The sequence below is a fragment of the Periophthalmus magnuspinnatus genome, chromosome 13, assembly GCF_009829125.3.
Source record: "Periophthalmus magnuspinnatus isolate fPerMag1 chromosome 13, fPerMag1.2.pri, whole genome shotgun sequence".
Lineage (NCBI taxonomy): Eukaryota > Metazoa > Chordata > Actinopteri > Gobiiformes > Gobiidae > Periophthalmus > Periophthalmus magnuspinnatus.
Genome location: NC_047138.1, coordinates 14,125,428 through 14,150,008, shown reverse-complemented (window position 1 = coordinate 14,150,008; position 24,581 = coordinate 14,125,428). Strand labels below are relative to the sequence as shown.

The window sequence follows — 24,581 nt, the reverse complement described above, 5'->3', positions numbered from 1 at the left end:
TTAAGATTGCTCAAACATACAAGAATCACTCCAAAAACAACTTTGAGAGTGTAAAAGAGAAATGACTATAACATGGTTAAAAGCTCTGAAAAGTCACTTTTGCAAGAAAGGTCTGCTTTAAAAACTTGTATTTAGTCACAGGAGATGTTTTGCTATGGCACTGCTGGGAATTACCATCTAGACTTGACTTTGTAATTATGTATTATCTCATATTCAACAGCACTTTCTAGCACTTTCACATTGCTTTCTCACAATTTCCCACAATGTTTACATCTCACTTCCATATACAACTGTCCACTTCGTACAACATCCCCGGCCATATGTATTGTCTGCTCAAATCACCTCCGAAACCCATGGAAATTGACATGTCTAACAAATAACATAAACACTCACTTCTCAGAGGGGGAATTCTCCTGCTTGGGTACACGGCTCAGTCCTGGCCCTCCTACAATCACTAAACAAACATCCTGTCCGGACCCTTGCATGTCCCGGGCCGTTCCACACGTCGCCCCGTGCTTTGGAAAGTGTCTGCAGTTAGCCGTTTTATTGTAAGTAACAAGTGGAGTTACAAAGTGAAGGTGGAATTGGCCCGCAGACTCCGACAGTGGAAAAGCAACACTTGGACAAATTACATTCAAATCCATAAATATTAAATACAAAATGTCAGGTTAGATGTAGGTGGTCAGTGTTCCACTTTTCGCTATACTACACTATATTCGTTTTTTTTGTTTTTTTTTTGGTTTCAGCAGAGTGAGGTGTTGATTGAATGCAGTAACACAGGTCTTTTTTGGCATATGCTTGTGTGTCCAGAACTACACGTCTGTTATCCCGATAATAATAAAGTTTGATATATGATTTCATTGAATAGCTGACATTTTGTAATACTGGTTACGGCATAGCCTGTATAAAGTAGTTGGCTAAGTGAGTGTGATGTCACCCGTAACGTTTAGCTCCAGTTGAATGAAGCTCATCGAGACTAGCGGTTATGGGGTGAATTTGGAGCCAGGTTCCATATTTGAAATTCCGACCGCAAGTATCATAGCGACCAAAGAGCCAATCTGGACAGAAGCTGAGGAAGGTACCCTCCATTCTCACCCACACTTCTGGTTTAGCATGGGGCAGGCGCTCAGCAACGCTGTCAATCAAACCTGTTGCTAACACTAGTAGGAACGGCAGCTGAATTGTCTCTTATTAATGCTCATATCTTGAGTTACGGACACAATAGCAAAATAAAAATACCAGAGCGGGTCAATGCAAACATTTTAAGACCAAAATGGCAATGTTGACAGCAGCACTTATGGAGGAGGGTCGACAGTTTTCTAATGTAAAGTGAATGAGAGCCGGAAGCGCGGTCATGATCACTTCCTCTTTAGAACGTAGCGGCTAGCACGTTAGCTATGTCCATTTTTATATGCAGTGTTTGGGTTATGGTGAACACAAGTCTGCAAATTTGTATTTGATTTGCATATTTTCAGTTCACTTCCTGCATGTACATGATGTATATTTGGCCTAAACAACTCAGGATTGTGTCGTCATAGATCATGGAATTTTTATGTATCTTAATGTTAAACCAATGGAGATTTTAAGACGCTATTAAGCTTAGTGTTAAGACAGTTTCCCCTATTGATTACATTGTTTTTTGCCAAAAGGTAGATTCACAAATTTGGTGACTAGACCCAAGAACTCACTGAATTACAACAAAAACTTAAAATACAGGTTTTAACAATATTCATTTTATTTCTGTATTCAATATTATTGGCCTATAGAATGTTGTGACGTCTGAAACCCAACAATTGTGTAATACATGGATTTACCACTAGTGACCCATGCATCATTGGGGTGTTCCATGGCTCTTTTGAGTGGGGTAACGCTCCCAAATAAACTCCATTAGGCCTGGAAATCAAACCCAGGACTTCCCCAGCAGCTCAGGGCAACAATAACTCATTTGGTAGAGTGTTTGTCCACTTGATGGTTCGAATCCTGCTCTTTGATCAAGCGGTCAGATCCACTGACCCACAGGTTGGCAGTGCAAACTCAAACTCCCACAGATGGATGCTGTTGTTGTGTCCTTGGGCAAGATGCTTCACACACCTTGCCCCACTGGATGTGACAGGTTGGAAGGGCATGTGACATAAAATCCTCTTATGTCACAGTTTAAGAAATATGCTTTGACAGGACAGACCCCACTGGATTAAATAGAAAAAAAAAAAAGAAAAAAAAAGTTGCTTTGATACTGATCAGGTGTAGCCTTTGTCCAGCTCTATCTCATCTCTGACTGTGTGTGAGGTGTCCATGAGATGAGTTGAGTTTGTCAGATGCCTGGGTCCACCACTCAGGGCCATTTGTCATTGGTGGGATTCATTATACATGTCCCTGTACCCCCCAGTGGCCGGTGTGATCACAAGTGACCCCCCTGACAGCCACAGCACCTTCATTATGTCAGCGCAGCACCCTGTCAGTCCGGCCACTCTCTAACTGTCTGGGTGACACCCCTGGGTGGGACTCCAATCTCTCATCCGGAGGCCTGGCTGTCTGTGGAGCTGTCACGCTGTGTGCAGTGTGCATCTGTCTGCTGTCTGTGTGGGGCTGCGCTGTCTTTACCTATAGCCTGTGTTAGCTTAGATCTCATCCCTGTAGTCCAAATATCAGTGTTAAGCTGCATCAATACCTAATGTTACATGCATATACAGGGATTTGTTTATATTGCATGGAGATGAAATTGGAGTATAGTGGAAAATAATTCATTGTTTTGTTTATTTGTTTTGTTTATTCTTTATTCTTCTTTATGTTTAGTTCCAGACTTACATAACTTTCTATGAAGGTGTCATCTGATGCCTGCCTGCCTTTCCCCTTGTGGTTGCCCTCTCTTGACTCCCAGTCTGATCATTCCAGATAACACACTGGACACTGCTGAACTATTATTTCTACCTCCTCCATTTTATAATCAGCAATTATTTAATTATGTCCCATTAGCAGGAGGGTGTAGCTGCGCGGCCGCCCTGGGCGTTTAGCCCCTGCTCTCTGTCAGAGGGAGACCCCGAGGGTCCTGGCGAACGCCCATGATTAGTGTTGCATCTGCAGAGAGGTGACAGAATCCCTCTTCAAATATTTTGTCTTCATTTTACGGCTCTGAGATGCAATTATGGAGCAGCAGTTCATTACACAGTGGCACGGTGCTTCATGTTTTATGCATGGAGACTGTTTAGGCCCTTTATTAACGAGCTGGCTCAGAGTGGCCTGTACCAGCCTGCAGTCTCCGCTATGACCACTGCTGTGGGCTGGAGAGTGTGATCACACCCCGAGAAGGAGAAGAACAAACAAAGATGAAAAACACAAGTGCAGTAAAAGTGAATGAAACAGGGAGAGTGGTCAGTGCAGTGGTCAGTTCACCGGCGTAGCCCTTTCATCCCAGCCGTGGCCCTGTAATACAGTGCGGAGTGGAGAGGCGGGCACGTCCAGGCGCGGCTTAAGCCTTTAGATTGAAGGGGCGGGGGCAGTAGGGGTGACTAACTGCACCTCCCCGAGCTCAACAAACTCCATCTGCATCCAACATTGAGACAGATGAGGCCAATTTGGCTCCTTACATTTCTGCGCTGTGATGGATGTGGGGTGGCTGTGCACGAGGAGAGTGAGGGGAGAAGGGTGAGGGGGGGAGAGGGGGACACAGGGCCATGTCCCGGGTGTGAGAGAGGAAACTCTGGAGTCTGAAATGGTTTATTGGCATTCCTCTGTTTTATTCACAAAAAGGAGTAATACAATTAGGAGATCATAAATGAGCTAGGTCTGGTCTAATACAGCAGGCAAAAAGTGTGATGTGGAGCCAATGCATCCAATGAAAATCTATTGACTCTGAATGGACCATTTACTATATGATTGTGAGAGTGAATGCTGGAACTTGTCACTATGGTTTAAGTCTGGTAATTGCAGCCACCTGCAACAGGACTAAACAAATAAGAATGAACTTTATCAAAACAGTACTTTCCGTCAGAGTAAAACATATAATAAATGGTGTAGATAGGTTTTTACTGTGTTAAAAGTCGAAAACAGAACTAGTTTATTTGAAATGGTTTGCAGTGGTCCAAAGTTATTCCTCATTTACCTTATGCATTCCAAACACCCTTATCACCGCTATGAGTTTATAGGCTTTTCAGACCCCAAAGCGGAGTTTGCAGTCATGGTAATGCAAACAACACCTAGCATGTTAACCACACACTTCCTGATTATTTGACAATAAAATGCAGATGCAGACAGTATGCAGCGGACAAATTTTGACCTGAAGAGCTGCATATACGATATATGTACTTCCTCACATATATGAAAAGAAATTGGTTACAGATGCTTTAGTACAGTATATAATGTGTGATTTTTTTTTGGGCCAAGTGTAAAACTCCCTAAATATTCTTTGGGAACAAGAACGTAGCTGATTGAGCCAGTAGCAGAGGTAGAAGTCTGCAGTCTAAATACACTCACTCGTGATTACCACAAAGTAAACAAGTGTTTTAGCATGCTCCAATGCACTCTCACAAATACACTTTTTATGTGGTGAATTACATCTAAGGAGCCAGGTAATATTGCCCAGAAGCCTGTAAGTGACTGATGTCCCCTTTGCCTCTGCTCCATCTGTGCTGCAGCCTGTGATAAGAACTCCCATCCTCGCACAGCATAAATATTTTATCAAGTATAATGGAAATTGTCAAATCAATCTAATTGTGTAATGCATTATGAAGACATCAAAGTTAAACAAAGCACATATGCTATCATTTCTTTTAACGACCACGCCGGGCTGAATCGGTGGTTTGGTACCCAGGGGGCTGTAGACAGGGGAGGAGGAGGGAGGATGAAGGGGGGGTCCTGGCAGCGAACGCTCTCGCCCCTCTGCCCGAGCCTTCCTCTGCTCACATCTCATCAAAGGAATCAATTTCTCAAATGTGCACAACTGTGAGCCGTAATTATATTAGGGCCCTATGGCAGTTAGCCACGACATGGAGTGAAAAAGGTGGGAGACTAAAGAGGAAAAGGAAATACACTTTAATAGTGCTAATGTTACATCTTTCAGTTCAATACGCTATTTTCTTTGGTAATTAGACGTCGGAATCGCAGAGTTGTGTGAATTTAAGTTACAAGTCTGGCTTTGTAAAACTTTCTTCATGTTAAAAATGAGCTCATGTCATATACATACAAAAAAGTCATAAATAGGCCATAAATAGAAGTGTGATATATTGCTGAAGTAAATATAGACAATAACCGATAGTATTAAATCCAAAACATAAAAGCAGAAATATGCCCCCAAAAATATTCTAAATGTGCAAAATTGTAAAAAAAATAAAAATAAAAAAATACTCTTAAGTACTTTAATTTGTGTCTATAATGAGTTATGGGAGTTGATTATTCAGCCTCCTACAGCTCGAATCTAATCGTAGAACAGAAAATAACCAAACATAAGAACAATAAGTCGCTATAGTAATTATGGTGACAGGCCTAGACATGAAGGATGCATGGGCAAACCAAAAAGCAGAAATGAAAAACCTGTATATATTCTTGCAAGTTGTTCAAAGAAATTGGCAGTAGTATATGATGAGCTTTTATTGGTCACATGCAAGTTTAAACAGTGACATGCAAAATGTAACTCAACAGTAAGTCGTTCCAGAAGTAAATTTCTCATGTATTTTTCTCATAGACTTTCCAAAAAAATATATATATTGAAAGTTTGAATACTTGCTCAGTGCTAATCAGCTACGCAGTAACTAATGGCACTAAGACTTATCATTTTTATCATCGGTTTCTGATTCACAGACCTTTATAAACCTGCAAAGTTACTAACATATTTCTCAGAATCTTGCGTTTTAAATGTGCTTTTTGAACTTACGGATATTAGTTAGCAAGTTGCTCTTAATAATTACATTTTTCGAAAAGCCTATGGGAAAATTCTATGGAAATTTTACTTCCAGAACCAGAGTGACTTGGCAGGACTGTTGAGCTCCATTGTTGTGTCTTGTTTTAAAATTCATGGTAAGTATGTAATGAAGTAAGTATATTTTCAAGACGTTATGTGCTAAAAATATATAAAATTCTATTACCGCAACTACGACTTAATGTTAAAGGGGTGTAACATGTAAGAACTTACGGTTGGATGAAATTAATTTAAAGATATACAGGTTATTTTGAAATCTAAACATTTTCTGCAGTAGCATGTTCACATTTTCTGCTCTTAATTAAAATCCAGTTTAGTTCTGATGGTAGAATTACTTCAGTCCTGGTTTTGTCCTGGTCTAGTCCTGGTTTAGCTCATAATTTTGTTCTATTTTTATCCCCAGTTAAGTCCCTATTCCAATGTGACATGTGTGCAAGTGGAAAGTGCTGACTCTATGCACACTATAACAATATGAACACAGCTTGCATTTTCTTTCACTTCTTCATGTGACGGACTTGAGTTAGCGTCCGACTGGGATCCTCATCTCATTAGACCAAATGTGGGTTAAAACCGTCATAAAAACCCTTTGGCAACTAGCATCCCACTTTGGAACACCTGTCAACATATGAAGGGAAGATAAACTCGGAATATTACACTCAGCGCTGGGATTGGGTTATGGGGTAATGATATGAAGTGGGAGAGGAAGGCTTTGGTTGACGATATTGATTGTGGTGTAGCATGCACTGTGAAGTATATGTGTGCATGTGTGTGTGCGTTACCTTCATCTGTCAGATCACTATGGCCTCATTCATTTGCATTTCATTAGCAACAAATGTGCTTTATAAATCCTCCATATTGATTATAGCCCAAACAAGCACACAAGTAAAAGCATGGTGATTCATCTCAGATACAAATGTAGAAGAGGCAGGGTGAAAAGTGCGTTCTGCTTTGGTCACTCTGACCAGTGTATATAAGTATAAACTAGGGCAATAATGTAATGTGAAGAGCGATATGCCTGATTCAGAATTTCAATGTAATATATTGGCAAGGCAAGTTTATTTGTATTGCACAATTGGTACACAAAGTAATTCAAAGTGCTTTACAGAATAAGAAAGACATTAAAATCACAATACAACAAATCAAAACATAAATAGTCATCATAAAATTAAGATTAAGAGAAGAGTAGTGCAGAATAAAAGCCTTTCTGTCATATGCACAGCTAAACAGAACTGTTTTGAGCCTGGATTTACACATTGTCAAAGTAGAGGTCTGTCTCACACCTTCAGGAAGACTGTTCCGGGTTTTAGCTGTAGAAAACTGAAACGCTGATTCCCCATGTTTAGTCCTGACTCTGGGCACCAGCAGGAGGCCTGTCCCTGAAGTCAGAAGTCAGAGTGTGAGATGGTTCATATGGCACTAACATGTGGGAGATGTAGTTTGGTGCTAGGCTATGGACAGTACACAAGTTGCTGTATTGTATCATCGTATTAAGTTACACTGTGTAACGTTCCTGGTGGCGGGAATGCTACTTGCTTTTGTGTCGTTTGAAATCTATCTCACATTTATTTCATTATGGGTATTTTTTTATTGCTCAAAATTTCCTTAAAAACAAAAACTGAATGCTTGTCTCCATGGAGGTGTAAGAGTTTAATGCCATACTGAAGAACATTCCGGACAAAATAACAAAATCTCCATGAAGAAAAGCAGATGTTGGATCCTCCTCCAGAAAAGGTACGCAGTGCAGCTTTAACTTTTTGGCGCAACTGAAAACTATCATTTAGGAGTCATTTTAGCATTATGAGAGATAGCTGCTCAAAGTTCTAAAACAGAACACATTTTTTCAATCATTTGTAAGCCATCATCAGTTTTTTCTTAGATGTGGAATTATTTATTTAAAATCTTAAGCAGTTAAAAATTATATAGCAATACCCCTGAACTGCAAATTTTGTGTATTATTTCACAGACGGACTAAATATTTTATTAAAACTACTTTGCTTTTTGTTATTCTTTCATTACAAAATGTTCAGATCAGTTCAATTCCTATTCAAACATAGCTAGGCATTTCCATTACACTCACAAAATATGCAGATATCCTTCCATCTGGTTTTTCCTCTTCTCATCCTCCACCTCTCTCCCTTCCCTCACCCCGTTCTCCATTGCGGCCCCGTCCCCTCCTGGCCCTGTCCAAACATACATCTTTATCAAGTGGCTCTTGTCAGACAACATTAGATAATTAATAGGCCATTTGTCAGGCCTGTGAGGAACATGTTAAAATCCCCCCATAAATTCGCTCACGTCTTTGTTGTGCGCAGCCGCTGCCATCCGAGCTGCCCATTTACCACAATTATTAATCAACGCTAATGCTAATTAATGAGATGTCCTTGTATGTGCGTGCGTGTGTGTGTGTGTGTGCATGTGGCAGTGGCTTAAAGTTGCGCCGTGTTGTGCAGTGTTAATTGGATAACTGGGCCCTGAGCTCCCTAATGGACTGTTTTCCATTTGGATCAGTGTAGTTGACTAACACTGGAGTGAAAAACACAAGACAATATGCGGTTGTTAATTAGAATGTTGTTTAGAGCACGGGGTTGCTAGGGTTTTGCCTGGTTCATTAGAGGTTGACTACAGGAATGTTCATAGAGAATGTATGGGTATTAGCCAGATACACTATCTAAATGGCAATAATAAAGTTTCACTACTTAAAAATGGCAGCAATAACTTAGTCGATGAAGTTTTCCCGAAGGTTGGTCGTTCTGTCCTCAGTCCTACCAATGAACTACATCCATCAGAATTATTTACTCTGTTTTGATAATAAAGAACCATGGAATTAACATGTTGCTAAATTTCTAGAGATGTGACCAGATTAAAATGTGATAAAGTGCTAAAGTAAAAAAAGACATTGTGCTATAGTTATAATCTATGACACTCATGGATCGTTATGGTATAATTTGTTCATTCAATCGCAAAATTAAACTAAAACGACTAAATAAAAGAAACTACTCTGCTGACTTCCACTTTAGAAAACAGCAGTGCCCAACAGGAGCTGATGTCGTCGAAAACGTCATCTCAACAAAGAGCCGTGGAGCCGTCGGCCCCTTTCTATGGATAACTGCACATCACGCTAGGGAGCAGTGGCTTTTTTCATTTGCATCAAAATTGACTACACAGTTCACAGATTAAGAAAATTGGAGAACAGAGCAGTGAGCATATGCTGGTGATGGTGAAAACAGGGGTTGATTGGAAAAATGGCGTCTTGAAAATAAGCGATAAAACATTGATCAAACATACACAAATCACTCCAAATACAAGTTTGAGAGGGGAAATGAGGGGAAACAATTATAATATGGTTCAAACGTCAAATTCAGGATACTTAAAATGAACAGGAAAAGGAAATGTGTGTGTAATTTGTGCAGAGAAAGTCAACAGTAAGAAATATAACAGGTCCCAAATATGAACCTTGAGGTACCCCACAGCCAAAGTTCACAGAGGACAACTTCTTCAATACTCAACACCAAAAACTATTTTGCTCAGTCACTATATTAATTAAAACTTTATTATAAACTTCCATAGTTGTTAAGTTGAATGCATTGTTGTCAAATATCGCAAAAGTTAGTATGAGAGACTAGCGAGAAAAGTGTTTTGGACATTTTTAATTTTTTTTCCTCTTCCATAGCTATAGCAATGTGTATCAGCCATTCCCCTTGTTTCTCCAAGTCAACCCCTGGACCAAACAAGCCCTCAAAAGCCCAGCTCAGGCTCTGTTTAACACAATGGCAGAGTTAATGAGGAAGCTTATTGGCCCTCCTGAGGGGTCCACACACACGGCTATAGAATCAGCTGAGGGACCAATGGATGCACTGTAATTAACGGTGCTTAGCATATCAACCACCACCATTTTATATCCGCCAGGAGCCACAAAAGCATTTAAACGAATCCAGTGTGAAGATAATTAATTATTGTTTGTTTTTGGGGAAAGCCACAATGAGCCGTCTCACCCCAAAGGCATGCCAGTACTCCAGACCAAAAGATTCCTTGTAGTGAATGGAGCAATATAAGGCTTGGACAATTGCACATTTTGATTGCTGTGCTAACAGTGTAAACAAGCTAAAGAAGCAACTTACATTGAATGCCCTTCAATTTGTAAAAAAAAAATGAAAATGCTAAAACAAAAAACAAAAAAAAACAAAAAATGGCATTATGTTTAAAATGGAAATGGAGACTTTAGGTGTTAAGTTAACTTTTTTAACATTTTATACACTTACACTTATACTTAATTAGCCCAAATAAAGCATGAACGACAACTTAATCATTGAGCAAATAGTTTATTAAAAAAGATATGCTGTGCTCATGTGCTATATAGTTATAATCTATGACACCGTGGATTGTTATGTTATAATTTGGTCCTAACGTTGCCCCTCCTGTGGAAAGCTGCACATCACGTTAGCAAATAGCAGATTTTTTATTTCATTTGTACCAAACTCAATAGGCAACGCTGCCAAAACCTACTCGCATTATGCAAACGAAACACCAGGATTCAGGGCGTATGACAGATTGGGCTTGTTCACGTTTAGGATGAAGACTAATGCAGGGGATCGTTTGTGATTATGTTTGACCTGTACCTCCAGACCCCCCTTCACCCCCCACCCCCATTTCAACACCCGCTCCCTCCCTCCTCAACCCCTCAGGCCGTTATCACACAGCGCACATGAGCCGGACATGGATACACGAGAGCCCCGCAGCCATGTGGAGGTGAAAGTCCATCTCCATATTTCCCCGTCGAAAGCCCCATCAGTGTAGCGTTAGCCTCCTGAATCTGGTGTGATGAAGTGATCAGTGCATTGGGTCCTCCTTTAGCCCATGATGAATGAGCCCCCCTCACTCTTTATATAGAGGGGAACAGGGGGTCTGCGGTGTTGCTTTGTCAAGTCACTCTGAACAAATGTGGGACTTTTGGTTTCGTTTTGTCTTTCATTCACAGTTGAAAACCTAATATGGCATGTTTGTAAAAAAGCTTAACCATCTTGTGTAACTATTTTGATGATTTATTTGTTATTATTTTTTTTATTTTGTAAAAGCATAGGAGCTGGATAAAATGAATTGACAGCTTAAAATAATTGTATTTGTCCAAAATATATATTATAATTTAGGCACAGTCAATATGCTGCTCTTGACCAAAACATCATTGGTTGAACGGCCAGATCCACTGACCCACAGGTTGGCGGTGCGATTCCAGCTCCCATAGATGAATGCTGTCGTTGTGTCCTTGGGCAAGAAACTGAACCCACCTCGCCCCCAGTGGTTATGTACACTGGTGTATAAATGTGTGCATGAATGGGTGAGTAGTTCCTTGATGTAAAGCGCTTTTGGTTTCCTTGAAGATAGAAAAGCGCCACATAAGAATGTGACCATTTACCATGATTTTCTTAATTTTTTATTTATTTATTTATTTTTTGTTTGGACTACAATCTACATTTATGAGATATTACACAACATTTTATACAATTTTTGCAATAATAATTCAAATTTTTGGGCATTTTTGGGGGATTTAAAATGTTACATGCAAGCCAATAATACACATAAACACAAGAGAAGATAAATATGACAGCCTATTAGCCAGATTTTGAGCACCAGTCCCTGTCCTGACACTGGGGCTGCCTCTGTCCACAGGTAGGTTATTGCTCTTTGTAAACATGTGTATCCATTTGTCCCGTGGGTGCGTCCCCGTGGCGTCCCTTCGGTGCGGCCCGGGTCACTACTCCATTAGGGGCTTTGTCACTGTGATGAATAGCTCTTTCTATCATGTTTAATTCACTCCCTGATGACTGGGGCCTGCTCGCTGCTCGGGGTAATCGTGTGATGTATGGCTCCATCCAACACCTTGTGGCAGAGGTGAGGAGCATTCTACCCATGCAGATAACAGCACCGTGGAAAATCGATTCGCTCCTAATAGGAATTAATGAATTTGGGATTGGGAATAAGAATTTGAATACATTTATGTTGCATGGTAATAGTATTAATTTATACATGGATTTATCTGTATGTCTGTATATAGTTATATCCATGTTTGAAAAGTAATGATTGCATGTCAAGTTGGTGCAGTTCTGGGCTCAGATTTACATCAAATTTAATACTAAACACTGTATCCCATTTAAGGTAATGTGGGTCTTACGAGATTGATTTTGCAGTGACTTTGGTGCTATTGGTGCTATCTTATTGGGTGGGTTTCAGCATCCTGTTATACGCAAAGTTTTTGAGGACTTTACCATTCAAAAGATGTACAATTTAGTTTTAAAGCATTATGCAAAATCGACTTTTCAGAGCTTTCAACCATATTATAGTTTTTTTCCCTTCTCATTTACCTCTCAAAATTGTAATTTGTGCATGTTTGAGCAATCTTTAATTGATTTTTCAAACAACATATTGCAGATCAATCCCTGTTTTCACCACCACCGGCATATTCCCATCGCTCTCTACTTATTTTGTTCATCACTTTTGTTATTAATCGTGATACATGTAGGATTCTGCAGCATTGCATAGTCATTTTGGTACAACTGAAAAAAATTAATAAATCTGGTACTCGCTAGTGTGATCTGCAGCTATCCATATGACGGGCCCACAGCTCCACGACTCTTTGTTGTGGTGACGTTTATTACGACGTCTGCTCCCATCGGGCACCACGTTTTTTTTTTTACGGAAGTCAGCAGACTTGTTTCTTTTATTCAGTCATAGATTATAACTATATAACAGGTTCAAGCACAAAATATGTTCTTTAAATATGTATTCACTATGACACTGGTCCTAGTTTTTCATCATTGTCACTAATGAACAACAGGACGTTTAGCAGTTCCATCCCAGCTTTTATCAGTGAATATACTGCCGTTGGTCCTTGGGCAAGACACTTAACTTCCACTTTGTCGAAGTATGAATGTCTGAGTCTGTGACATAGTTTCCCAAAGCAAGAGCGAGTGTGGAGAGTCAGTGAAATAAGATGGTAAACCAACATGTCAGATTACGAAGCTGATTGTTCCTTCTTTGTTGCCTTTACTGACATCAAAGTATCCGCTAATCATCTTGTCTTATCAGTGTTTCGTGATGCCCTTGCAGTTTATGTTCTGATCCCGGTCCTGTCTGCCCACTCGGCCTCTTTGATGAAGGGCGTCAGCTCGCACCGATGAAGTCATGTCCATTACCGCACAAATAAACATAGCTTTAAGTATGCCCACACTCATAGCATGCACACTAGTCTGCATTCTCTTCACTGGGCCACCACACCGTCCAAGCACTGCCACGCTTTTTGACGTATCCATCAACTGCACAAAGAAACCACAATTTTTAAAACCCTGCACATCGCATATTTGCTTTTGGCTGGAGTTTACCTTATAGAAACGTATATGTTTATGAGCTGAAATGCGCTTGTTGAGTCCAGTGGAGCGGGGGAATTTCTGCGCTAAATCAAATATAAACTTGGAGAGCAGCGTGAGAGGGGAAACGGCAATGGATGGATACAGTTACCTTTAAAAGCTCTCGTCCCCACACCATATGGCCAGCCTCTGGTTCAGGACTTTAACCGCGTTACACAGTCGCAGTGCTGAAAATCATTACGCACTTTCAGGTTTCGAGATCTCATAGCCTTTAAGAGTCTTTCTCAAACAACCAGGCCCACACAGTGAGATTGTCAAACACAGTAGTTTCACAGAGGGGTCAGGTACGGCTACAGAGAGAATACTTTGACTGGACATGCAATTCAATAATATGGTCGGTGTACAGTTGAACATTGCGAAGGGTGTTAGACCAATATGGTTTAGCTTATGTGATTATGGTGGTTGTGGGTGAAAGCTTTGTACCAATGTTTGAAGTAGGGTTTGGGAAATGCAGTGTCCCTTATGATTTTATATATGAACCGCAGTAATATGGCAGTACTATGACAAGATGGCGATACATGTTGTACAGTACTCGATATTGTGAACATGACAATTTCATTTCAAGTTGAGAAGAGAGTGAGGTTATGAGTTGCTTTATCTGCAGTTAATTTTAGATTTTGTAGTGGAGGTTTTCTGTATGTAACCAGCGTTTCGTAGGGAGAGAGTGCATTTACAAACCCGGTTCTGATTGGTTGAGAGCAGTGGCGGCTTGTTAATAACTTGACCTACATAAAATCATGTTGTTATTTTCTTGTAGGCTTTATGTGCCATATTTTGTTTAAAACTGAACGTGTATCTGCATATGCTTATTTTATAATGTTAATTTTAGTTATATTACATTATTTGATTCATCTGTTTGACTGCGCTGGGTGCACTGAATGGAGATCTATGTGAGACCATGAAGTTTTGAGAAAATTCGACATTAAATGGGGGGCATCTGTTCAGCCAAGTCTGTCTCTGGCACTAGTTATTATACAGGTATTATAGCTTGTAAGCTACTATACTATTTATCTATATCTATTTATAATTTTGGGCCTAGGTGCACCCCCTAAATATTATACCATCAGCCGCCACTGCTTGAAAGGTATATCTGGCAAAAGGGTGACAGAAGCCAAGGAGGTACAGTTGACCTAATTTAGTGGCACCTCATAACTTTCTGAAGGTGGCACATACCTGCATGATTCCATGGAAATAGAAAGTTAAAAACTATACTCCATAAAAATAGAGTTGTATGCAAGTTGTGGAATATTATAGCCAAAGGACCAACAGTTACATGGAGACAGGCAGATGGATGCCCTCCTCCATTTTAAGTAAGAGTCAGGTCTGTGAAGAATACAAAACAAAAAGACATCCACCATTTATTTTGGTATAGTTTTGACTTATACTCCTCGATCCTGTTGCACTCCATTCACAACTGAGCACAACAGATTTTACTCTGTGTAGATGGTGCTAGTGTGTATGATCTATAAATGTAACTTCACTTCAGCTGGCTTCATTCTACAAGCTTTCTGAGTTTCGAGTGCATGAGAGAAAAAAGTGGTGATCTACAGCCTTTCATGACACGATCAATAAAAATAAATTGTTTTAACACGTGATAAACACTCTTGTTTGAAAAGCCCATCCTGTGATGTTTATTTGACTGGATCTTTATTGCGAGAAGACATGGTACGCTTCACTAACTTCGTGTTTCCATTTCAAATAGGATGAGGGTCAGGGGGCTGCTTTGTGGGCTTTGTCATTGTTGTAGAACATGAATGGGAAAACAAGCTGCGTCTCAGATTGCAATTACATTTCTGCTACAGTGTGGGGCAATGCTGTGTGGACTGGAATCTGGTATTTATGGTACTTATGGTTTATAATCTGTTACTAGTTTTAAATTACTTGCTTTATATTTGCTAATATAACTATAAAATTTGAACGTGCTTATGTACTTTTATTATTACCGTATATCTCTGTGGTTCTGGTAGTATCATCTTGATTCCTTTGTGTTGAAATGGATTCTCTAACTTACTGACAGCTACTCATCAATTACATAATATGACCCTGTAAATTAAAAAGCTCACATTTTAAAAGAGATATATAGTTTTAGTTAGATGCACAGACTTTCTGGTGTGCAGTCGGCCATCTTGTCTTCATGGAGATGTTATTGCGTTGCTTGGAATATTCCACATTATGACATTGACCTTATCTAACAGTTCAAATATCAGCTTAAAAGAGGTTTTTATTGCCCCAAAACAGCTGAAAAACTGCCTTTCTTGTGCGTAGAGTCGCTTCTCCATGATGTACTTTTAATTTAATGCTTTGACACCTTCATGTGGACAAGCAGGAGACAGATTCTACATCCAAAAGGTTTCATAGATCACTATTAAATATCATTGTGTATTGGAAGCTCCCAACATTTATATGAAACTGTGATCAAATAAGAAAAACTAAAACTTGCATGGCGTCGACTTCAACTTCAGTATTTTCGCCCACAAATTATGTATCGCTAGAGTTTGATATGTTGATTCTTTGGTTCTTCAAATATGGAATGCATACAACTATTATTATTCTACTATAAACACCATACCTGTCCCTCACTTGGTATCTTCTCTGTTTTATTCTGCCAGGTGACGGAGATGAGAACTTCGCCCTGTACCCCACCGAGCTCTTGGACGAAGCATGTGTCTCCAACGGCGACCTCCAACCTTCTCACTTCTCCTCCCACACAGAAGACCAGCCATCCCCTGCTCTGTCCGAGGAAGCCATCTCACCCTCCTTCCAGCTCCATCCACATGGTTTGGTTTGGACGCAGGAGGACTTGAGGGTTCCTGAAGACTTTGAACTGAGAGAGTCTTCAGTTTCGGGTGCTTCTTTGGGCATCTGGACTCACAGGAAGCTGGAGGTTGGAGAAAGATTTGGACCATATGTCGGAGAGCAAACGCCTTGTCTTCTTGATCACACTCAAGGCTGGGAGGTAGGACACTTATAATTAATTTGCCTTACTCCGGATTTTGTAAGGGCTTTCGGACATCTTTGTGTGTGGAAAGCGTCTGATTTCTATGTACGATGTCCCAAGTTACAACGATTTTAGCAGCAGAGGTATTGCTGACTAGCCCTTATCAATTTCCAAACTAACTTGTTTTTTCATTAACACAAATCAAATGTTTTTGAATGTTGAAGTGCTTATCCTAATACAAGGTTTTGAACTGGAATTAGTCTGAAGTGTTGAAACTGTTTCGCGTCCCTTACTGAGCTTCAAAACAAAATAAATGAAGCAAAACATCTTCAAATCTTAGACGTCTTTTGTGTTTGCTATGGAACCATTGACTGTATATCTAAATGGACATAGCTATCATGCTTGGAAGTGATCGTGGGAGCACTTTTGACTCCAGACGTCGACTCTGGCTCCAATTCACTTTACATCGGAAAATGTTCATATTAACCTGCTCTACATGATCCTGGGATTTTTATGTCACTATTGTGTCTGTAAATCAAGATATGAACATTAATAACAGACAAATCAGGCACCTTCTTTCACCTTCTTTGCTCCTGCTAAAGTTAGCAACAGGTTTGATTAACAGTATTGCTAAATGCTTGCTTCCTGCTAAACCAGTGGATGGGATGGGGTGTTACCTTCACTGGTCTTGCTCCAGATTGGGTCTTTTGTTGCTAAGATACTCGCCCTCAGATGTCCTAATATGGAACTTTGCGTCAAGTTTGCCCCTATAACTGCAAGCCTTAATAAGCTTCATTTGACTGGAGCCGAACGCAATGGGTGAAGTCACACTCTCTTAGTCCACTTCTTTATACAGTTCATGTATGGAACACACCTGCAATCTAAAATCCAACTAGTTGAAGACGCTTGTCACCGTAAACGTGTAACTGGAGTTCAACATTTAACCTACCGATCAAAACTTTGTATTTCTTCACAATTCCGGTGATGTAATGTTAGCTCAGGCCCGTGCAGTTGAAAGAAAACAGACAGGCTTCTTGCTCTTAACTCAATTAAAATGAAAAGCCATAAATCCCTCGCTCAGCACGGTTAGGGACCCCGAGCGACCATTGGCAAATCACATATTGGTCAGCGACATAAAGGGATCGAAGCTGGGGTCACAGGACAAGGTCAAAGGTCGGGTGTGGCCTCCGTCAGTGTCAGTGGCTCAGCTTTTATGGAACAGGAGACAGGCAATCCGCCTCATTTACTTTGCTCAAATGGGTCCTCCCTAATTTGGAGGGCTGGAATTAACTCTCTGCTCGCCGCACATTGTTCCTTTCTGTTCCATTCATTAAGTTGTGTGCTCAAGAAAATAAAGGCGTGAAAATGAACTGGTTTTAGGTTTATGGGAATGCAAGACCTAGAAGATGTTAACTTCTAATCATTCATTTTTGGCTGGTTTGCCTAAATTTGTCAAGCAAGTCCAGAATGACTCATATCATTGTAAGGTACTCGAGAAGTGTGTGTTGTGGATCCAAGGCAATGCTAAAATATGATTGAATAAGCAAAAACATAACACATGTATTTGTCTTTGTTCCAAAAAAAGGTAAAATGTCAGAATTTGAATCCAAAAACTCTCACTAATATTTAGCAGTCCTTAGCAAAACTTTAGAATTAGTGAAGTCGAGTTAAGTGGAAACAGTTGTAGTCCCCTGCAGTTTAGCTCCAATTCGTTAGTCTAGTTGATAAATTGCAATCTTTTTTTGCACATTTGAAAGCAGACACACATCGCAAATCAAGTGAAGTTTGTAAATGATCCTAACCTTAACCCAACAATCTGAATTTTGATTAATGAGCACACAGTTTGGTGGAATTAGCTTTTTGCACTGTGTTTTCTTGGAGCTCATCGACTGAAAAAGTAGCATAAATACAACTATAGGGACATATGTTTAATACAATCTGAAATTTATACGTTTTATCATGTATTTTATCATTTTGTGCAGTGTAAATCATTGAATAAAAAAACAAAAAACTTCTACAATACACCCTGATATTAAAACGTAAACACCCAACTATCAAAAGACGAGATTTAAAAGCAGCTGGATGATCTCAATATTTTTCTTATTTTCCCATGGAAGAAAATAAAAGAAGACATATTATCATGACACTTAATCTGTCTGTAATTTATGACTCTTGAATACTAATAATATGTGTTTAAAAAGGTGGGAGTGTGTGTGTGCATGTCCCGGGCCAGACGGATAGATGGGGGGGGTCTGAGATGAGATCCTAGCGACGCGGCACTGTATCACCATGTTTAATTACCGCCCTGACAGCCCGCCATAAGTCTTTCCATTAAGTAAATAAGTTGTAAAGAATTTATGATGAAACGCCACATTATTCAGAAGGGATATTCAGAGATGACATCCCTTTTTGCATTAAATATGGTAAACGCCGTCGAGAACTCCCCTCCCTACCCCCCCATCCTGCCGCCCCTCCCGCACACACCGTCAATATGCCAATAAGACCGGCGAGCTGGGGGTCTGTAAAAATAAAATTGATTTGAGTTAAGATAGATATGTTTGCTTTCATCATCAATCCCACGATGCAATGCGGCGGGCGGGGTGATGTCACCGACCAGGGAGCGATAAAGTGGGTGCTCCCATCTGGACGGCCATGATGGAGGGCGCGGAGTGGACCGGGGACTGCCGTGAGCTGACGAGCCGGGGGGAGTTTGTCACCTGCAGGGAGGGAGGGCGGGCACTACTCTTCAATGCCATCACAATAAATTTCAGGACTTTATTCATAAGAGGGGGAGAGTGAGATATGAGACCCGCAATGGTTTATGGGTACAGGAATGGAGAGTTATGGGAAGGAGCGCTCCAGTAAATAAGATGTACAGTAGAGAGGAGGAAGAGGAGGAGGTGGAGAGAGAGAGAGGGTAGGCATCTTCAGAGCGATGGAGAACGCTGATAGAACGTTGTGGTGGAGTTCAGTGGGTAACATGGGATAAAGTCATTATTTATTTATTTATTTATTTTTGGATTATTGACTTTTTCAGTTTTTTTCTTGAAGGGTTTTGGCAGTGGAAATAAAAATTAACTCAACCTCTTGGGCTCACGATCACTGCACAGTCCCTACCATTTTTGGATTGCTATACCAACTTTTGGCAATATCTTCAAAGCATTGTAAAATTAGCAATTATTCAAGACTAATCATGTGTTTTTTTCAGTTTTTTTTTTAGAGTTTTCCATATGATTAATGAGGTAGAATAAGTAGATCCTGAGCATAATAATTAAGACCAGTGATTCCGGCAGCAGAGCCAAGCATTTGTAACACGTCTTTCAACTTCATTCAAGACCTTTCTATTGTTTTGGAACTATCAATCCATCCATCCATCAATGTCAAAATGTCAGTCTTTCTATTTTTTGTGAAACCGCTTCAGAATGAGTAATCAGGCATCTTGTCATACCACCTTGTAAATGCCTGATCTTGTGAGATCTTGGAAGCTAAGTGGGGTTGGCCCTGGCTTGTACTTGAATGGGAAACAGCAGGGAATACCAGGTGATGTAGTGGAGCAGCACTGTGCTCTACGGCAAACTGTTGTTGTGTCCTTTGGCAAGACACTTCTCCCACTGCATTAATGAAGGTGTGCGTGTGTTGCTGGTGATCGGAGGGGCAGATGGCACAGATTAGCAGCTTCTCTTCTGTCAGTGTACTCCAGTGCCGTATGGAGTGAATGAATAATGTATAAATTATTTTGTAAATTGTAAAGCGACCATTTGCAATTGGAAGATGATAGTTTTTCGAATATGTGCTTTGGTTGCATCACTGTATATGAGGTTACAGCCACCTGTTTGCACACTTCCAAACTGTCTGTCCATTGTCAGACAGTTGAGAGAACCTGCCTACTCTTCCATAGTATTTGCATGTATATCTCCTCCTCTTTGCCTCCGCCTGGGCAGTCCCCGTAACGCCTGGATGCCCACCACTCCATATTCCGCTGTCTCTTTCTCTCAATCATTATGCACATTGAAATTCCAACTCCATTTGTGTCTGTCCTCTTCTCAGCACCGCCAACAATACCAGCGCGACTTAGGATCCGCGAGAGAGTTATCCAACACTCAATGAGCCTTTGGGGTTTTCGCCGAATCCCAGCCTCTCTGGATTACGCTCCTTGGGACTTAGAAAGCTGGGTACCTCCTGCTGTCGGGGCTATGGGCGGAGCAGGTTAGGGGCGCGGGGAGGGGCAGGGGTGCGAGTGGGCTTTTGTGCACCTCTTGAGTGGGGAGGTTGAGGTGGCTGTGGGGAGGTGGTGCCCGGAGATTAGCGTGATGGTGAATGGGAGTGGGGATTATAGCTGGCTGGGTAGGGTCTTTCTCCGGGGCTCCTCATGAGGGGTCGGATGATAGGAGGAGGAGAGGCAGGTGTCTGGGCCGGTTTTGTTCACATAGGCATCGCATAGACCCATCAGTCAAAGCGCTGTCAGTGCTAAAGCAGCCATTCCCAAGGCCAAAGAGTAGTCAGTGGGTCCATCATGACGGAGACCGGAGCACTTGGCTTTCAAAGTTGACACATGAGGATTTGGAGAGGAAAAGCAGCAGTGAAGTAACTTTGAGCCTGGGGCAATGGGTTGTGTTCAAATGTCAGATTTTGATTTGTAGATTGGTCGAGTAAGTAAAAAAGATGTTTTCAATAACCTGCCAAGAACCCTACATTCTGAAGTTTCAACAAAAAATGTGGTTGCTCGTAAATGTTACACTACACATTATGAAATACCATGTAATTAGGATTAGAGTTGGAGTATTGAAGTAGGGGGTATAATGTAATATAAATTGTTAATGAAAATTCTACAAAAAATAGTTCCATTTTAACATTTTGCCTAGACCCAGAATGTTATGCCATCAGTTTACTCAACAACTTTATGAAGCTGAACAGAGTCCGCCTGCCATGGATTCAGAAAGTAAATTTCCCATTCATTTTTCCCATAGACTTTCTGGGAAAAAAATAAAAGTTTGAACGCTCGCTCAGGGATAATCAGCTACATGGTAACTAACCACAAGATACATAATTTTATTTAAAATCTGTTTCTGTAACTTTAAAATGCAAAGTTCATCGAAATGTTTTAATAACATAGTGGTTTCTAAATGTGCTTTTGGTCTTAAAATTACCGCGTTATGGAGATGAGTTACCACATAGCTGGTTAGCCTTTGCGATGCCTTTGAATTCTTAATATTTGATTTTTTTTTTTTTACTCTATTGGAAAAATGAATGAAAATGTACTTCGAAGTGGGTGGGACTGTTGAGCTCCATTTATAAAAGACGAAAATGTTCATCATGTACTGTAGAAAAATGTGAGGATTTGCTGATTATGCTGTATGAGTATGAGGATGTTGTGTGGATTGTTTTAAGTAATGTGATGTTGTTGTTTTTGTAAGTACAGCCATCTTTAAATCAATACGTTTATATGCTCAGATCCCATAATCTTAGTTAATTAAACCTTTTTCCTGAGTCTTAAATAAGCAAAGGTCCAGTATTACGCAAAATGGTCTCTTGCGCGTTTTAAGTGATTATAATGCAAAAACATACCTGGAGTTGCGAGTTGTTTCATTCACACATGTTTAAATAACCTTTTAATATTAGTCTGTCGACACCTCAACAACTCAAAATGCTCTGTTCCACCTTGTGATGTCATGAAGCAGTAGTTTTCAAGTTAACGGCCACCTTTTGCCTTTAGTTCAGTAGAGATCGGCAATTCCAGTGTTGAAATCATCCAAATGATTCTAATGAAGGTGTATGGAGTTTAAAAACACAGTGGAGCACTTCCTGTATTACCACATGACATCACAAGGTGGAACAGAGTGTTTTCTGATTGAGAGAAGAACTCAGACTCAATATGCAGGGTTTGTGCGTTAAGCATTTGTGAATGAAACAAAACACAACTCCTGGTATATTTTTGATGAGAAAACAACAGTATAACAGATCACAAAATAGCTTAATATGGGCCCTTCACAGAAATTGCTCTCAATCTTTGTCTCTCCATCCACACCTCATCGTTTAGCTCCCAGTGTGAGAGTGTGCTTGGAGGGCGTCTCCGGAGGGTGTGTCCCTGTCCTCCATAAGCCCTGTCTGAATGAATGCAGATGTCCTGGCTGCCTGTGGCCTGTCCCCTGTACTCTATGGCCCGTCACCTCTCTCTGTCACCCACAGAAAGAAGTAGCAGAGAGGCCCGTCCAAAGCCCCTAATCCTCCAGCCTGCCTCATCTCCTCCTCTGTCACCGCTCAGGCTCTTGGGATGTACCCCTCTGTCACTCATGCACCGCTCAATGGACACACATCTTCACGTTTTTCTCACAGATATGGGTCTATACTTTATTTGAAATTCAAAGCAGTTAAATCCAGCGTTTGGGAAGCCGGAGTGAATGCCGTTGTCAGTGCATTGTCGAATAGCCTTAGTCGTCATCTGTTTTTTTTTTTTTTCCCTATAGCAGATGAGCCCTGTGTACGACCACTAAGCTGGGGGTTTAATTAGCACTTAATGAAATATAAAGGAGACAATACAGCGTCACCATCTCTACACGTTTTTGGTAACAGTTTAAAATAAAAATGATCAGTTTATTAAGAAATTGTTCAAGCAGCCTTTCTTTCTGTATGTGCAGACTTCAGCCTCTACTTTGAAACCTTTAGATTCGCTCTTTCGACACCTTCGTTTCATAACGGTGATGAATTTAAAACCCATCACTGTACACTTTATGGAAAAGTAGCCATCGCTATCTGTCAGAAGAGAACAACACTGTGTAAAATAGATTTATAAGGAACTACTTCATACATTTGTTGAACTTTTAAGACAAGATCTCATGATTGTTAATTGCTGTGCTAGTTAGTTGTTATTGAGCTATTAGTTAGTATTTGTCAAACACTTAACAGTAGAGTTTGTAACTTTTCTGGTCTGCTACCTGCTTATAGTTTTTCTTTGACAATTCTCCAGTAGGGCTTTAAACATTTGTATTCCGCATTTTAATCTTTTATTGCTATATCAGTTCAGTAGAATGCAATTTATAACACATTTCAACCTCCACCATTTATGTATTATGTCATTGTTTATACTATGTGATGGAATAATGGGACTGAACGCCTACACTCTGCCCACAAACACATTTCAAATAGAGCTGCTAACTGGACAGCACTTGGAGGGCTAAAGATAAGAGTGAGGGGGGAGGAGGAGCGGGGTATGGAGGTAGTATAAGGAACATTGTGATTGGTCTAACAGGCATCCACACTTCAAACTCCACCCCTGCACTTGAATGTAATCAGAGTAGTCATGTGTGATGTCCCGTAGTACTTGAAATTGCAGTGGTTGCCGGAGCCAGGACCTACTCATTTGTTTACGTTTTTGACCAGAAAGCTTCCAAATTATGTGGTTTGTACAAAACTGAGCAAAAAAGTGCTAGGGACAGTAGACAATGCTATTCACACACCGTATACAAAGGTTACTATGCGATTTAAACAAACTATATTGTTCAAACGCGGTTACAGCAGCCAAATAAAGTCCTCATTTGATTTTTCTCCTCAGTCGTCATAACCTCCTCAGCTTCCACAATGTCCCCAGCGTTCTTTGAGCGACCAATTCTTCTAAAATCACCCTTTTGTGGTGTTGTCTTTGGAGGAGATGAGTTGTGAATGTAGTGTAACTGGAGCCTGGTAGTATGAGAGGGGAGGGCCATTGTACCCCAGAGAAAGGCCTTCACCTGCTGAGGGTCTGGTCAGCTTCCTCCTGGTGATGAGTAATCCCTGTCCTGGAGCTAATCTCTTTTGTCAGTCTGTGGTAGTTTGGACAAGAACATGAAAGCGGGACACGTTCGAGTCGCATCAAGGAAGAAAGTTGTATTTTTTTGTATTTATTTTTATTTCTGTTGCTCCAAAAGGGGGTTTCTGATTCAGTTTTTACGTTTCCACCTTTTTTTTTTAGGTCAGTTATATACTTATTAGAAGGTTTCAAGTGTAGTATCCCATCTTCCTGCTTACTAAATCATCTTCAAGACTGCAAATTTGTTTAACTGGCCTAGACCAGGAATTTGAAATGGTCAATGTTGTGGAATACTGTTCATGATTCTATTTAAATCAACTAGATGAGTTAAAGTAAATGGGATCTCTTTTTCTCCATGGGGAAAAGCAGGTGGCATCACTAGGCTAAGTCAGATCTGTACCAGTATTGGCGTTTTATGATTAATAAATCGTAAGTTCTTGCTACCAAAAAATTGATTTCCAAAGCCCCTTCCTCAATTCCTCAACATTGACCCGCCTCCCTCTCCTTTTCCTCTCTCTCCCACATACTCCC

The 24,581-nt window shown here is 40.5% G+C and overlaps 1 protein-coding gene across 12 annotated transcripts in view; it reads left to right on the top strand.

Annotated features, from left to right (window-relative positions):
• mecom (MDS1 and EVI1 complex locus) overlaps positions 1–24,581 on the top strand; it is a 165,621-nt gene that overhangs the window by 52,407 nt on the left and 88,633 nt on the right. For all 12 annotated transcript variants that reach the window (XM_033976731.2, XM_033976736.2, XM_033976732.2 and 9 more), the window contains exon 2: positions 15,939–16,285. In XM_033976731.2, coding sequence (XP_033832622.1) covers positions 15,939–16,285 — 347 coding nt within the window. The remainder of the gene's footprint in view (positions 1–15,938; positions 16,286–24,581) is intronic.